This window comes from Rhinoderma darwinii, chromosome 9 (genome assembly GCF_050947455.1).
Source record: "Rhinoderma darwinii isolate aRhiDar2 chromosome 9, aRhiDar2.hap1, whole genome shotgun sequence".
NCBI lineage: Eukaryota > Metazoa > Chordata > Amphibia > Anura > Rhinodermatidae > Rhinoderma > Rhinoderma darwinii.
The window spans coordinates 45,157,405-45,175,585 of NC_134695.1; the positions used below are offsets into that span (position 1 = coordinate 45,157,405).

The 18,181-nt window shown below is 41.0% G+C and overlaps 1 protein-coding gene across 1 annotated transcript in view; it reads right to left on the reverse strand.

Annotated features, from left to right (window-relative positions):
• Positions 1-17,930, reverse strand: part of CDHR5 (cadherin related family member 5) — a 48,886-nt gene extending 30,956 nt beyond the window's left edge. The window contains exons 1-7 of the mRNA XM_075836751.1: positions 17,870-17,930; positions 10,220-10,383; positions 8,083-8,148; positions 5,220-5,270; positions 4,922-5,014; positions 2,200-2,292; positions 473-583 (exon numbers count right to left, since the gene is read on the reverse strand). Coding sequence (XP_075692866.1) covers positions 473-583; positions 2,200-2,292; positions 4,922-5,014; positions 5,220-5,270; positions 8,083-8,148; positions 10,220-10,383; positions 17,870-17,930 — 639 coding nt within the window. The remainder of the gene's footprint in view (positions 1-472; positions 584-2,199; positions 2,293-4,921; positions 5,015-5,219; positions 5,271-8,082; positions 8,149-10,219; positions 10,384-17,869) is intronic.
• Between the last annotated feature and the right edge of the window lie 251 nt (positions 17,931-18,181).

Here is an 18,181-nt window from a genome sequence, read left to right on the forward strand (position 1 = left end):
AAAATCTATAGTCATATAAGAGCAGGCAATCAATGTTTTGTAACACATAAAACAAAAAGACAGGGCCAGGGCAAGGGGTGGACAGGACAGGTAGACTACAATGACGATGCACAACTGAGGATTGGCTACTCACATGTTACTTCCTACTACGCAGCATGGCATGACACTGTATATGGGGCACTCAGCAACTAGAGCACTGTATGGAGGGTTACTCTATAGAAAGCACTGTATATGAGGGCTATCTCTGACAAGGACACTCTTTATAGGGAATAATAGGGACAGATACTTTGGTTAGTGTGTCATAGAGAAACATGCCACTGATTTATCTGAGTAGAGGATACTCTCATGAACTTAGTATCGTGTATGGTGGGCACCCAATGTCTTATCTGTCTAGGGTGCCAGAGCATCTTGTCTGACCCCTGTAAAAAAACTATGACTGACTTTACTCAATACCTTCAACATAAAAACTTACCCGTGCAGTGAGATTCAATCTTATATGGGGGTATCGGTCATAATCCAGAGGTTTATTCACTACTATAACTGGATTAGTTACGGATAACAGTCTGAAATAAGATGCGGAATTCTAATATCAAAGGAAAAAAAATCATAATTATTATGTGTGAAGAGGTACTGTTAGGGTATGTTCACACGGCAGCCTCCGTTACGGCTGAAATTACGGAGCTGTTTTCAGGAGAAAACAGCTCCTGAATTTCAGATGTAATGGCATGTGCAGGCGTTTTTCGCAGCGTCTATTACGGACATAATTGGAGCTGTTTTTCCATGGAGTCAATGGAAAACGGCTCCAATTACGTCTCAAGAAGTGACATGCACTTCTTTGACGCGGGCGTCTTTTACGCGCCGTCTTTTGACAGCGGCGCATTAAAAAAATGACCGTCGGCACAGGACATCATAAAGCCCATTCAAATGAATGGGCAGATGTGTGCCGACGCTTTGGAGCCGTATTTTCGGACGTAATTCGAGGCTAAAACGCCCAAATTACGTCCGTAAATAGGGTGTGTGAACCCAGCCTGATAGTTAAACTGAACATTCTGCTTAAAGGGTATTTCCCACTAAAGAAAGTGATGGCATATCGCTAAGCTTTGCCATCACTAACTAATCGGTTTAGGTGTGACTGTAAAGCCGTAGCACTAGTTAAGTACTCTGTCAGTGCACGGTAGCGCTCCTGGTCACCTGCTGTACAGAAAAACCACAACACAGCTCTATTCATTTCAGTGGAGCTCAGTTTCAGTTCCCTGAGAAGTAGATGGCCAGGAGAAATGTAGGAAATGCCGAAGGTATCTCTGGATCGGTGTGGGTCTGTTTGGGTCCAGAGTTTGGACTCCTACCCATCATAATGTTATGGCATATACTAGCCATATGCCATAACATTAAATGATGGAATAGTCATTTAACTCTTCAAATCAATTTGCTGACAAACAAGATGTGCTATAGTACCAGCTATTTACAGAGGGGCAAATTAATAGTAAAATTTTCTCAGCGCAATTGACACTTCTCAAACAATAAGGTAAATTGAGGTTTCCTGGCTAAGTTTGATACCTTGTTTGAAAAGTGATGCCTTGCTATAAAGCATTAGAACTCTATCCAAGTATACTTAATATTTGGTGGTAACTTCCTTTTTTTTGCTACCTTTTTACGTAGTAATTTAGTCATTTCTTGCACAAGGACTGCATTAAAGGACTGTGACGAAAGTCTCATGCACGAGACCTTATTACGGATTTCTCTGATATGAAATTGTAGTACAACGTACTACAATTTGTAGAATTTGTAGAATTTCATGAGCACATACAGTACTTTAATGTACTTCTGATTTCCTACTGAGGCATGCTGAGGTTTTTTTTTAATGGATTCCATAAGACTTCTATTTAAAATTGTTATATTTTCTATCGCATGCTGTACTCTACGGAGCACACAAAGTACCTATAGGCCCATAATACGTAGGGAATCCATATACCTTCATACAGGGTCTGTGGAAACCACATTGTCATGTGTATGAGGTCTTAGAGTCTCACAAGCCCACACTATCTTAAAACAATCCACTTGATATTTCTGACTTCTATCATGCCACACAAACTAGTATAACAATCAATGCAATTAGACATAATAAAAATGGAATACTGCCAAAAAATATTCAAATAAAAACAAAGCATAGGAATAGCTAATATTTGTTGTTCCTCTTACCGTATCATTGCCAATCAGCTCATAGTACAGGGTATCCTGATCGGCATCCGTAGCTTCTATTGCGGGACCAATGGAGCTGCTCACTTGCAGATTCTTAGGAATGATTTATATAGATATAAGATGAGATAGTTGTATCTTGAAGAATATCATACAGGTGATTTTCCAACATTCTAATGGTAAATAGTTCTCCTTCAAAAAATGTTAGCATCTGCTTCCGGCTCCAACTACTGCATACCATTCAAAACATCTGGCGCCTGGAGGAAGCCGGAGCAGCTGGTCAGTGCGGGATCCAGGTGTCGGACCCCCACCAATCATATACTGATGACCTATCCTGTTGATAGGTCATCAGTTGTCCGGAAGTGGACAACCCCTTTAAGGCCCTTTTACATGGGCCGATGATCAAGCAAATGAGTGCACTTTCGATCGTTTGTTGCCGATCATTGCCGGTGTAACCACGCCCATTGATCAGCAGACAAATGAGCAAACTCGTGCAAACAAGGATGTGCTGCTGACAATAATAAAACTGTATGTGTTCGAATGATCGGACTTACGAACATTCGGTGACAGACAGTAGCGATGATTGCTCCATGTAAATGGAGCTAAATGAGTGCCAACTTCCTGTATCGCTGATCTTTACTGTTAGATAATGTGCCTGTGTATAAGGACCTAAAGCTAAGCAGACACCCGTCTGTGGAAAGGTTTGTTTTGGTCTTTTAGATCTTTTTTTAGTAGGGGTTTTGGTTAGCAATTATATAGGAGTGATGCACAGAGACTTCAGTCAACAATAAATATGTCTGTATACACAGGGCAAACAGTAGCATGAACGAAAAAGGATATGATCATACTGTAATGGACATTGCGGAAATGTATTGAAATTTTTATTTCTAATGATAATTTTTAGTTTTTTGTAAGTGTATACACGGTGCATACACTGCAGAAATTCCGACCAAATTATTTTGTGCGAAAGTTACGCCGTTTTTACAGTATCAGCTAAGTGGATGACATTTGATCAAATCTCATCCACATGCTTCGAAAAAATTCTGCAGAGAATATGTGAATAAATTGACTAGCGGCACGTATTAGAAATCGCAGCTCATTTGTTGCAGACCTTCCCTTTGAGTTGAATGGTGAAGTCAAATTCTGCAATAATTGACAATTAGCAAAATCTATATATATATATATGATATGATATAAAACATGATTTGGTGTGTATATTCCGGTGGAAGTTTCTGGGTCGAATACCTTCAGACTTTATCTGATCAGGAACATTCCAACACAGTGACTTTCTAGTATGAGGTTACATTGCACACTCAATATCGAAGCACGGAAACAAACAATGCATAGAGAACAATAATACATTGTATAAGGGGTTATTTAGAAAAGATATTAGATTAGAAAAAGATTAAAAGGACCTTTTTTTTTTCTAACGTCATATTTAACATGACTAAAATGTCCATTAGCTCATCTATCATTGACATCTACAAATACACTAATAACTGTTGTATATCAGTACATGCGCAGATGTGGCGATAGACCTGAGTCCATCAACAATGCAGCCAAGAGGTTAATACTCTGTGACCACAAAGTAATGATGCCATATTGACAACATTCTCCTGCGGTCACATTGAAACCGGTAGTGGCAAAACGTTCCCTTGGCACTGGGTTGTCATTTGTTAACATCCACTGCCAATTTACAACTGTACATTCTTCTTAGGGCTGTGGCATGCAAAGTAGGCAGCCACTTGGGTGCCATTAAGGGGGAGGGGAACAATTGATGAATGTAAAGAAAAACCCAGTGCTCTGCTCTGAAATTTATCGCACAATTAATTGGAAGCAATGTCCGACCTACTATTAATGCTACATTGGTGAGAGATTGTTGACATATAGACTCTTAGGCTGTGTTCACACGACCTATTTTCAGGCGTAAACGAGGCGTATTATGCCTCGATTTACGCCTGAAAATAGGGCTACAATACCTCGGCAAACATCTGCCCATTCATTTGAATGGGTTTGCCGACGTATTGTGCAGACGACCTGTAATTTACGCGTCGTCGTTTGACAGCGGTCAAACAACGACGCGTAAATTGACTGCCTCGGCAAAGAAGTGCAGGACACTTATATACATTATATGCAGGACACTTCTTTGCAACGTAATTTGAGTCGTTCTTCATTGAAGTCAATGAGGAGCAGCTCAAGATTTACGAGCGTCAAAGACGCCTCGCATAATGCGAGGAGGAGCTTTTACGTCTGAAACAATGCAGCTGTTTTTCTCCTGAAAACAGTCTGTCTTTTCAGACGTAAAATACACTTATCGTGTGCACATACCCTTACTGTGTAAGCAATCACTGCTTCTCTGCAGAGGAAAGCAACTTACTGAAGTGAGCAGGCATCCGGTGGCAGTATATATTTATATAAGAGAGGCGAGGAGCTGGTGAACCCTACTGCCAATACATGGAATTGCAATAAGAACTGTGTAGATGGGGGTGAAGCGTAATGGTGATATAAATAAGAACACTAGTAATTAGAGGAATTAAATTTATGATTTTCCATCTGACCGCTATCATTTTTAATTTCAGAGGTGGGGGTGGTCGGGGCGTTACATCCATATATTTGTTAGACTTTACATGTTACTCAAAGTCCTTCCTTTAAATGTTTTGCATGTTTTTTTAAAGATCTTCCTTCCAACTGTTATAACATAGTTGTAGTTTTTGTTATAACTCACCTCAGGAATTGAGAAATTATAGCTCGCTTCCTTGAAGACTGGTTCATTGTCATTGACATTTATAATTTGTACAAAAATAGTTTCTCCAAGAACCTGAAAAAACAATAAATATAATCCTTTGACTTTCAGGGAAATCACTATTACACCATGATATCATTGCAGTGGGCTACATACTGCAGGGGCCAGAATTTGTGCAGCTTTTGAAACATAAGGACTGACACATAGAAAGAAATTGTTTCGGCATTGAGAAAGAGCAACATTATATGAGGACAGACAGCGAGGACATGAAATTACTCACAGTCAGGCCATTTCTTTTGCAGATAAGAATGACCCTTATTACGTTTTCTTCCTATTAATATAAAGAAGAGTAAAACATAATCATAAAATGATAACATATTCCTGAGGCCTCATGCACACCACCGTAGTGTTTTTTACTGTGTAAAAATATGGATCCATAGTCATCCGCAAGTCATCCACATATCTGGCACACTGTCCGCAAATACAGTCCGTAGTGCATCAGTATTATCGGATCCACAAAAGGGAGGCTACAAATAATGTCACCAACATGTCCCAACCCCTTGAAAATGGCAGGCACCATTTTCTTGAGGAGTCCCCTGTCGTCGCAAAGCAACGCTTCCGCAATTACAGGCGGCTACGGATGCACATCCTTAGACGTCCACAACTTTGCACACGTCCATAGACTTCTATGGGCAAGTCTGTGTCACAGTTGCGGACAGGAATAGTTCTATATTTTGCAGATCATTGCTATGGCCCGGACACATCTGTAAATATACGGAAAGGTGTCCGTGGCCTATAGAAATAAATGGGTCTGCAGATTATCCCTAATTACAGATCCGTAATTATGGATAAAAACTACGGTCATGTGCATGGGGCCTAACAAGTCAAACAGGATTGTAGGTTTGGTGATCTTAAAGAGGCTCTGTCACCAGATTTTGCAACCCCTATCTCCTATTGCAGCAGATCGGCGCTGCAATGGAGATAAATGTAACGTTTGTTTTTTTTAAAAACAAGCATTTTTGGCCAAGTTATGACCATTTTTGTATTTATGTAAATGAGGCTTTCTAAAGTACAACTGGGCGTGTTTACAGTAAAAGTACAACTGGGCGTGTATTGTGTTCGTTACATCTGGGCGTTTTTACTTCTTTTACTAGCTGGGCGTTGTGTATAGAAGTATCATCCACTTCTCTAAACAACGCCCAGCTTCTGGCAGTGCAGACACACAGCGTGTTCTCGAGAGATCACGCTGTGACGTCACTCACTTCCTGCCCCAGGTCCTGCATCGTGTCGACCACATTGGCACCAGAGGCTACAGTTGATTCTGCAGCAGCATCAGCGTTTGCAGGTAAGTAGCTACATCGACTTACCTGCAAACGCCGATGCTGCTGCAGAATCAACTGTAGCCTCTGGTGCCGATGTGTCCTCGCTCGTCCGACACGATGCAGGACCTGGGGCAGGAAGTGAGTGACGTTACAGCGTGATCTCTCGAGAACACGCTGTGTGTCTGCACTGCCAGAAGCTGGGCGTTCTGAAGAGAAGTGGATGATACTTCTATACACAACGCCCAGCTAGTAAAAGAAGTAAAAACGCCCAGATGTAACGAACACAATACACGCCCAGTTGTACTTTTACTGTAAACACGCCCAGTTGTACTTTAGAAAGCCTCATTTACATAAATATAAAAATGGTCATAACTTGGCCAAAAATGCTCGTTTTAAAAAAAAAAACAAACGTAACTCTTATCTCCATTGCAGCGCCGATCTGCTGCAATAGGAGATAGGGGTTGCAAAATCTGGTGACAGAGCCTCTTTAAAGTGCACCTCTTGCTATAATTGTTATAAACTATCTGACCAAAAGTATGTGGACACCTGACCATTACATCTACAGTATATGAGCTTGTTGGACATTGCATTCCAAAACCATGGGCATTATTTTGGAGTTGGGCCCCCTTTTGCAGCTATAACAGCTACCACACTTCTGGAAAGGCTTTTCACAAGATTTTGGAGTGTGTTTGTGGGAATTTGTGCTCATTCAGCCAAATGAGCACTTGTGAGTAGAGATGAGCAAGTCAATTCTACACTAATCAAATTCAATACAAATTTCCCAAAAGATTTGCACTTTAGCAAGTCTGAAACTTTTGGGATTCGTCCTGCATGAATCGCTCAAAATGGCAGCTGCCATTTTACAGATCAGAAGAAAACAAGAAGACAGAAGAAGGATCACATGACCACGAGTGGCAGCCTGATGGGCTTCCCTATAATGCTTTGCAGACAGCCCTCCCTCTAGCACAGCCAATTATGAGGGGTATATCTGTGAATCACTGATCACTCAGTGTATGACAGTCATATGAGTCATAGCCACTATAAACAGCTCAACCAGGACATTCCGTTTTTTATGGGGATACAGATAAGAGAGACGGGACGTCAGACAGAGAGTGACAGATAGTAAAAAACAGAATACAGATAGAAAGTGGATTAGTGTCAGTGAGTATGTTTCATAGTAAGGAAACGAGGATAGTTATATTTACAATCATTTGGTTCAGTCAGTGTTAATGTGATAGGCAGGCACAGGCAGCCATTGCTGTGAGTGAGGTCTGCTGAAAATATACAATTCTACATTAATTTGTGAATTACAAATCTTCATCACATGATTCACAAATCTTCTACAATAATATGAATCCTGGTGCTGGCAGTGTGCCGCTGCGTTCTGATACAGATGTCACAGACTTGATGTCACTTGTTTTGCATATATCTAATAGTGACATCAAAAAGGGATAATGTTTGGACCATTTTTTTTTAATTATAAGAACCATAAAAAATCTGACAGTGCAGTGTGTTTTCAAACAGGCTGTTTGCTGCCACAGGCTACCATCCATTTACCCACTGCTATATACAGTACTAACCCTGTCTTGGCATTAAAGAGCTTAAAAGGGGTTGGATACAGTGCTAGAAAAGCTCAGAGAGTTATACATGATTTTTCAGGTCAATCGAGGCATTTTCGATTCGTGGCAAATTTATTTGGACCGAATCGTATCTGACGGACATTTTGAGAAAATTGGACCCAAAACAAATTTTGAGAAATTTTGAGATCAGGGATCTGTGTAGCCACACGAGTTCCTCCACACCAAAATTACCAAACTATACCTTTATGGACATCGCTTTGTGCACAGGGGTACAGTCATGCTGGAACAGGAAAGGATCTTCCCCAAGCTGTTCCCACAAAGATGGAAGCATACAATTGATTAAAAGATTTTTGTATGCACTAGCATCAACATTACCCTTTACTGGTCCAACCCCTGAAAAACAGCACCAGACACCTCCTACACCTAATTTTGCACTAGGCACTATGCATTCCGGTAGGTAGTGTTCTCCTGGCTCCCAACAAATCCAGATTCATCAGTAAGACTGGTAGATAGTGAAACTTTAGCCATCACTCCAGAAAACACGTTTCCATTGGTTCAGAGTCCAGTGTCGTAAACCAATGCTTTACGTCACTACAGCCAATGCTTGGAATTTGAGGATGGTGATCTAAAGCTTGTGTGCAGCTGCTCAACCATGGAAGCCCATTTCCCGATGAACAGTTCTTGTGCTGATGTCACTTCCAGAGGCAATTTGGGACTCTGTAGTGAGTGATGCATCGGAGGATAGGCAATTTCTACATGCCACTCGCTTCAAGACACGCATCCCCGCGCTGTCTAAGTACGTGTGGTCTACCATTTCGTGACTGAGCTGTTGTTACACCTAGATACTTCCGGGGCAGATATAGCAGGTCAAAAGCTTCACAAACTGCCTGGCAAATGTGGCATCCTATGATAGAGTCAGATTTAACCCCTTCCCGACATTTGACGTATCCATACGCCAAAGTCGGGTAGGGGAAGTATGGAACGTGCTCACGGAGTGAACCCGCACCATATGATGACGGTGTCGGTTGTATGTTACAGACGACTCTTCAGAATAATGAGCGGAATCGCGATCCCGCTTGTTTAACTTGTTAAATGCTGTGGTCAATAGCGACCACGGCGTTTAAATCAATAGAAAGAGAGGGGCGACCCCTTCTAACAGCTCATCGCGCCCCCTCCCCCCACAGTGCAATTCCGGGGTGGCGATGGTTGCTATGTCTGCCTGAGGGCCTAATGAAGGCCCCCAGGTCCGCCATCTTTGTGCTCTTATTAGGCCCTATCTCTGGCCTGTCAGAATCACGATATACTGCAATACATTAGTATTACAGTATATAGTGCAAGTGATGTAACGATCGCTGGTTGAAGTCGCCTAGGGGGACTAATAAAAATAGTAAAAATTAGTAAAATAAAGAGCATAGTAAAAAAAATAAAAAATAAACATAATTGGTATCACCGCATCCGTAAAAGTCTGAACTATCACAATATATCATTATTTAACCCGCACGGTGTACGCCTTAAAAAAATAAATAAAATAAAAATGTAATGGTCATCTCATCTCCCACAAAAAAGGAAATAAAAACTGATCAAAACGTCGCATGTACCACAAAATTGTATCATTAAAAACTACAGCTTATCCCACAAAAAATAAGCCCTCATATCACTTAATCGACGGAAAAATAAAAAGTTATGGCTCTCAGAATTTGGCGACAGAAAATAAATTGTATTTTTTACACTTAGGTTTTTACTTGTAAAAGTAGTAAAATATAGAAAAAACTATATATATTTGGTATCGCCGTAATCGTATTGACCCACAGAATAAAGTTAACATGTTGTTTTAATTACACAGTGAATTCCGTAAAAACTACGTGCAAAAAACCATGGAGGAATCGCTGTTTTTATCATTTTTTTACCCCACAAATTTTGCAATGGGTCTGGCTGAAATACCTAAATTAAATAATTAAGAGAGGCGTCCACATACTTTAAAGCCATGTAGTGTATAATAAATGCATACTACAGAATGCATGAAGCATTTTACCAATTTATTGAATTAGAGATCTGAGCCCCATTTCATATAGGGCTTTGCATGCCCTTTTTCCCTATGGATTTAAATGGTAAAATTCGAGTGCTAATAGGGTGAACAATCCACTTACAGCTGAATATGGATTTTTAATTGCGACTATGCAGCTAGATTTAGCTGCCATGTGGGCCCTCTGAGCACGTCATTTGCATATGATGAGGAAGATCAAATGGCTGCTGAGGTAGGTGCCATTTGGTGGGTGCAGATGCATCAAAAATTTTTACTTTGGTACATCTAATAGATGCCCTAAAAATCGTGACAGATTTTTTTTAAAATAAAATTCTATGACTCAACATTGACTTACCTCATAGTCTACTTCTTTAATTAAAACCAAATTTGTTCCATTAATTCCAAATTTTGTTGAGTCAACTTCCACCGTATGCTCAGGCTCAATAATTAATGCTGTTACCACTTTACCTGGCGGTTCATTTTCATAAATAGATGGAGATTTATCAACAGACCTACAACCTGTAGAAAAAAGGAATGTTATTATTATGGTAGAAATCTGAACTGGCACCATCCCCCGAGGACGGGAGGTATGTATAGCAAATAGTAGTCAATAAGACCTTTATCCAGTTCAGGACTGGGCTATTTTGTGCCTTCAGGACCAAATACCGTTTAGGCATTTAAAGCACGCATTAGTTAAACTGCTATAACTTTTTTTTATTTGTTGAGCCAGCAACGTGATTTTAGCAATGTTTTTTTCATAGACAATACAGGTTTCTTTTTTCATTATTTTTATACACATCCTTTTAGCTATGTTAGAATTTTTAAGCTTATAGTTTGAAAAGAACTTTTCAGCTAATATTTTCTGCTAATAATATAGTTTTACCCTAAAATAGACCTTGTGATGGTCATCGTCTGCTGTAAATTTTGATATATTACATGTCTATTTTAGGGTAATTGGGTTAGGGCCAGCATAACGACAATGATTGGCGTGGGGAATGGATTTTTTTGGATTGGTATTTTATGTGTATTTATTACATTTCCTTTATTTTGGCTTGTCCCGCAAAAGTCAGAAAAGACCTTTGGGGGACTTAATTTTTTTGTTTTTACACTATGTTTTTTAAATGTAATCACTGCAGCCCCAGTTACCAGAGAAATCAGTTAGGGCTGTCACAGTTAGGGCTGTGCTAGTTCTAGTTAGACCCAGCAACAGCCTTTTACTAACAGGATCCCGCCAATCATGTGACCAGTCACATGATCACCAGGACAAGTAGAGGCAGGGACTCATTAAGCGCTGTGTACAAGAGATCGGAAAAGACAAAAGTGGTGAAAACCGCTTCTATCTTCTCTCCAGGGTGCTCGGCAGCCTCTCACTACCGGCCACCCAAAATTTGGCTGACTGATCACTCGGGCAGCCATCCAAGGCCTGTGCTGTAAAGTTACTATGGTGCTGGTTTTAAGGACCTAAACTGCCCACCGTATAAATACAGTGGGTGGTCGGCAAACAGTAAATGACATATGGACATCATAAAGGGAAGGGGAGGTCTCTTGCTTGATAGCCCCCTCCTCCTTTATTAGCCAGAGCGGAAAGCCAATCACAAAGCATGTCTCTCACTCTAGCAGAACCAGCCTAACCTTGTATTACATGGTATATAATCCTACATTTCCTTTGTAGTGGGCGGCGCAGAGGAAATGTATGGCCTACTGCTGCTTCCCCCCGGGAATAACAGCTGATCCGTCTTCAATTTAAAAAGGGGTTCTCTTGAATAGGGAAACTTTGCTGCCAAGTAAATGTTTGAGACTTTTGACCACTGTAAAACAAGTAAAACCTGAATTATAAAATAAAAAAATCATATTATATCCCCATATCTATATATTTTAAGAAAGTAGACATCTGGCACATTATCTGAAATGAACAATCAGTTTAACATCAGAGTTGACTACAACTCCCACTTGACTACATAATAGCTGTCCCAGTTTATCGAATTAGGTTCAAATGCCTTTTATGTTACTTCATATAAATTGACTGTTATTTACCAACTTTATTAAATTCCACATATAAACTAAAAGTCTGGCCAATATCTACATTGAAAAGCATTGGAAATATCAACTCTTGTATCAGGAAGACTCATTCTCCTGCAACACAAATATATCCTGTGGAGGAAATCTATAGAGAATCTTGACTCTGTTACGGCACTGGTGGTGCTCAAGACTGCCACACCAGACAATCGCTATCACATGGGTAAAGCACGCATCAACTATAACAGAAAACAAAAGTCACAAGTAACTGACCACTGGACAAGTGGAACAGAATAACCGAAGGTAGTAGAAGATGTCGTCGATGCACAAATGGAGTGGATGGCAGATGAATAGCATGCAAGCAGTTAACAGATGAAGAGATAGCTATAGGGGTCGCAGCGGTTGCAATTGCGACCGGGCCCCGAAGCCGGGGGGACCCGTGGCCCCCCCACACCACATCACCACCCCCCGGGCCCCTGTTACTATAGTAACTGACAGTACTTACCTTCCTGGTTCCAAAGCGCAGCGGAAGTCCTGACGTCACAGCGCTGTGCGCAGCGCATGACGTCACAACGCTATGCGCCGCGCACAACATCGTGATCCTGGATAGAGTCAGGACAGAACTTCCGCCGCAGCTGAAGAGGAGGGTAAGATTAATATTCCTGTCTGCTGAAGCAGATTGGCGGGGTCCGACTCCCGGGTGCCGGCCAATCAGCTGTTTTGAAGGGGCCGCAGCAGTTGTACAAGAGCTGCTTCCCCTTCATTCCGTGTCGGCGATTCACAGTGTGAGCCAGTAAATGATATGAAGGGGAAGCAGCTCTCGTACGAGTGCTGCGGCCCCTTCAAAACAGCTGATTGGTCCCTGGAGATGGACCCCGAACCATCAATGTTTAGGGACTGGACAACCACTTTAAGCCTACAATGTAGCAGGCTTATAGGGCCCATGAGACAGGATCACAGATTGTGTGATGCGGTCTGCTGGGCCCTGTATCTAATCCAATCACATGGTAGGCTTAGATACATGGCCCATGTGTGATCCTGTATGATGGGCCCTGTATTTAAGCCTAACACACGGTAGGTTTAGATACAGGGCCCCAGCACACAGTAATCTTATACTTTTTTTTATTTATTTTTTTGCCGTGGCAGTGGCAGTTCCTTGCACAGCAGCAGACCCATTGTAATATGTTTATTGGTTGGAGACCTTTCTAAAAAAAACAAAATAAAGGGATGGTCCACAGTAGATCCCAAGGCCCTGTGTGCAGCCTAAAAAAAACTAAGAAAAGTGTTTCCCTTTTCTAGAGAGGCACACATAAAAATACTATAATCCAGTCAATAACACCATGCTGAATCATAACTACTATAAATCTGGCTTGTTACAGCATCTATGACAATAATGTGTTATTTTAGGGCACCGGTTCCATTTACCTCTGTTATTTCTAGCCTGACATTTTCTGTACAATAGTGGTGTATAGTGTAGGTATATCCAGCACTCAAGATAAAAGTTATAAGATTTATTAGGTCATGTTTAAAACAAAAGGGTTAAAACAAAAAATCCCGGGACCACGCTTACGCGTTTCAGACCAATGGGGTCCTTAATCATAGCTTGATTCATTTATACCAACTTGCATCATTCAAACGCATTGGAAACGCAGTGGAAATGCAGTGGAAGCGCAGTGGATATGAGGTGAGCTAACTTTTTGTAACACTTTTATTTTTTAAGCCCTGAAAACTGCATGCTGTCTCTCTCTCCAGCATACATACTGGCATATTGATCTCTTGGATCCTACACTATTAGGGCTTATTCACACGAACGTATAATACGTCCGTTGTACGCGCGTGGAAATCACGCGCATCGCACGGACTTATGTTACTGAATGGGGCCGTTCAGACTGTCAGTGAATTTCACGCAGCATATGTCCGCTGCGTGAAACGCACGACATGTCCTATATTTGGCCGTGTTTCGCGCTGCACGCACCCATTGAAGTCAACAGTAGTAAAATGAATGAATGAAAACAGAAAAGCACCACGTGCTTTTCTGTTTGTAAACAGAAAACCAGAGTGTCTTCATGATGCCAGCTGTGCGAAAATCACGCAGCCGCGCACCATATGCTGATGACACACGGACCTTTTGCGCTCGCAAAACGCTGCGTTTTTTTGCGCACGCAAAACGGACACGTCCGTGTGAATAAGGCCTTAGAATTACCATAGTGAGCTGTAGCATATCTCTCAGCCCAGTACATCTATAGATTGCATGTGACTTTGGTACCTGCGGGTGACCACAGGGCCATTTGCCACATGAGAGAGCAGAAGAATTGTAAACCGTAAATTATTATTGTTGACTTTAAACAAAAAAAAAAATAATTATTGGGGCCCCGGAGTCTAGCAATGCCTCCTATTTTTTTTTAGACAGTAGTTTACATTAGGTGTTTCAAACAAGGTTTTCCCTTTGGTCAACTTTTTAATTTCCTCCTCTACAGGAACAGTTTGCACTTAAAAAACTTCCTAGAGAAATCCATGTTTAAAACATTACATGTGCGCTACTTTCACACATAGGAGCAAGTTTCTCAAAAATGTTAAAGAAAAAAATGTGTTTGACATTAATGTCATTAGTTAGAGCTACATCTAAGGGTATGTGCACACGTAGTGTTTTTTGCCATATTTCGGGGCGTTCACGCCTCAAAAAATGTCTAAAAAAACTGAAGCAGTAAGCCTACAAACATCTGCCCATTGATTTCAATGTGAAATATGGCGTTCTGTTCAGACGGGGCGTTTTTTTTTTACGCTTCATTTTAAAAAAACGGCGCGTAAAAAGACGCCTGCGAAAAAGAAGTGCATGTCACTCCTTGAGCCGTTTTTGGAGCCGTTTTTCATTGACTCTATAGAAAAACGGCTCCAAAAACGGCTCAAGGAGTGACAAGCACTTCTTTTTCATAGGTGTTTTTTTACTCGACTGTTTTTCAAAATGGCCACGTAAATAAACGGCCCTTTGGAACAGAACGCCATATTTCCCATTAAAAACAATGGGCAGATGTTTGGAGGCGTTCTGCATCCGATTTTTCTGCCGTTTTTCGGCCCTGAAAAATGTCCGAAAATAAGCCGTGTGCACATACCCTAAAGATCTAAAAATAAATGATGGTCAAGAGAACATCTATTCCATTCCAGTTCCCCACCCCCTGCCCTCTTCAAAACCTCCATATTAACCTGTTAAGGACCACTCATTATAAATGGCCTTTAAACTCACTACATTGTAAGTGTCTGGCACAGGTTTAAAGGCTATGTACACCTTTGAAAAGTTATATATATATATATATATATATATATATATATATATAAAAATATATATACACACACTAGTCCTGCGTGTCTCTGAGGATAAAGCTGTTATCTATCACATGTAAGATCATAACTTATATGTGGTCGATAACAGGTGGATCCTGCGTGTCACTGACATGCAGGACCCGCTGACACTAAACCCGTCAGTACCGCTGACCTGACGGATTCAGGTCTCAGCGCAAGCTACATCTGCTCTGTATACAGAATACAAATCAGCTGTATCTCAAAAAGTACAAATTATTTTTAATAAAATGTAATTGCAAAGTTGCCTCAATCACTCTGAAAGTTTTTATTTAAAAAAAAAAAAGTTCTCAAAGGTGCATGTGGCCTTTAAAGCGAGCAGGAGCAGGTTAAGGAATCATGCACACGACCGTAGCCATGTGCACGGCCGTGATTTTCGGGTCGGCCGGCCATGGAGTGTCAGCCGTGAACCGCCCGCACATCACGAGCCGTGCCCATGGCCGCGGCCATTATTTTCAATTAACCCGGACTGCAGTACACGCCCGTAATAAGGCATGCCCATTCTTTCTGCGGTCCGGGCTTCTGGGCCATGCATGGACCGTGGAAACCATGGTCATGTGCATGGCCCCATAGGAATGAATGGGGCCGCAATTCTCCCGTGGATTTCCAGGGGGAAATGCGGCCGCAAAAGCACGTTCGTGTGCATGAGGCCTAAGTTTCTGGCTGTCTCTGACAACCGGGAACCCTGAGAAGACAGAAGCATTTTAAATAAAATAAAATAAATATATACCCTGCCTGCCCAACCCAAACCATAGAAGACCCATTCTAATACCTTATTTTAGTTTGAATTTGCAAATTAAAAACAATAAAGAACTATAAATTAAAAATAATAATAATAATTTTACTGTTTTTACAATTTAGGCTAGGGCTACACAGCAACTTTGGTAACGCGACACGAAGATCGCAAGTAATGCTTGTGAATGTGGTTGCGTTAGTACATCTAATGTCATGCGACACTGACTTAACAGTTGCACAAAATCCACATCTGCTGGATTTGTAGTTGCATATCACTCGCCTATGACATGTCAACAATTTGTCTTCTTGCGGTTGTCTTTTGGATGTTGCAAAGCGTCAATAGCATGCGGCTCGCAACCAAGTAGTAACCTAAAATAATAGTGCGACAGCAAGTCGCAAGATATAACATAAAATGAATGATGTCTCGCAATTAAGGTTTTACTTTTCTTTTTTTAATCTGCATTTTTTTTTAGCAATTGAAGTCATCCGTATCCTGTTAGTTTTTTTCACTCACCCATAGACTGCAATGGTCGAGTCTGATCCGCAAAATCGGACCAGAGTAGGACAAGCAGTGAGATTCACGCAGGGGACACACGCGCCGTGAAAAAACATGGATGTGTGAATAGCCCCATTGAATTGCATTGGTGCTGTCTGTTATTTAAACGTACAGCACACGGACATGAAATACGGCGAATGAGGCCTAAAAGGTATCGAAAAAACAGCCCTTTGTGTTACAAAGAAAAAATAATAATTTTGGTCAATATGTGCTCACAGCTACTAAAAAGTGTCTGGTCATTTAGTAGGAAAACACTTGTTGTTAAGGGGTTAATCCAGATGCTCCACATCTCAGGACTGGTAGCCATTTAGGTGCTAGGTCCGGAAGTATTGGTGAAAAGTTACCAGTATACTTCACCAGCCCTGACACTGCCAGTGTACCCAGTGTAATGTACCCAGTGTAATATTGGGTTTATATAGAAATGAGTGTAAATTGTTCTAAATCAAGTAAACTATTATGTGATATGTAGAAGAATGCTATGAAAATCCACAGATAAAACATCATAATATTGTCATGTCATGTTAATGACTTACTCAGCACTGCTGCATTGACAAACACAGCTCTTCTATTACATATTACATATATGCGCATATTGTCATGAGTATTAGGCCATGTTCACACGTCACAGATTTGCCATAGGCAAGTTCGCCATGGATTTTTTAGAAAATCCGTGAATTTCTGAAATTCGGATTTGTGCAGCGGATTGGCCACCTGATCCATACGCAGATTAGCCCCATTGTAATTCAATTGATCTAATCCGCCACTTCTCATTATTGCACGCATATATTTTTCTAAGGCCTCATGCACACGGCCGTGGCTGTAATCCCAAAGTATGGGAGCACGGCCTGTAAAAAACAAAAAGTAGGACATGCTCCATAATTCCTGGCACGGTTCTACGACACGGATACATATCTGTAGCGGTACGGAAAGGTGTCCGCGGCCAATAGAACCGGGCGGGTCCGTAATTGTGGACCGTATTACGGTCCGCGATTACGGAGATTTTTTACGGTCGTCTGCATGAGGCCTTAGCGTGTGAATGGGGTATAGAATATCCCATTCACACGCATTGCCGCAAAATGTAAACAGATTCTGGCAAAATCCTGAACATGTGATCATGGCCTTAGAGAGGATGGAAACAAAGACAAACAATCATTGTCACGTAAATCCTGAGTTAAATGATCCGCTACACTTATTATCTTTTGTAAGTGCATATTTTGTTCTGCTCATGAATATGAAATATTTCCATCCCTTAACTATATAGAATCAGTATTTTCAGTTACCGACAGACATATGTTGTATGTTCAAAGACATAACATTTTAAACATTAGATGTCATCGACCTTACCTTGTGAGAAACATCCCATCGGAATCAAAAAGAGAATACATAGGGCCAATAGGGGCCCCATTTTAGACAGGACAGTCCAGATCTTCCAAAGAGACTAATATGTTCCTGGGTGGATAGGGAATCAGACAGTTCCTTTCATGGAAAAGACTGTACATAGACTGAACACTGAGAATATATCCATCATTAACCTTTGATTCCTTCCCTGTTATTCGCTCACTTATTTATGGCTGTGGTGATAAGAATATACAGTATCTCATTGCTTATTCACCGAACAACCCTTAGCTGTATCTTTACCTATATGAAAAGATGAGT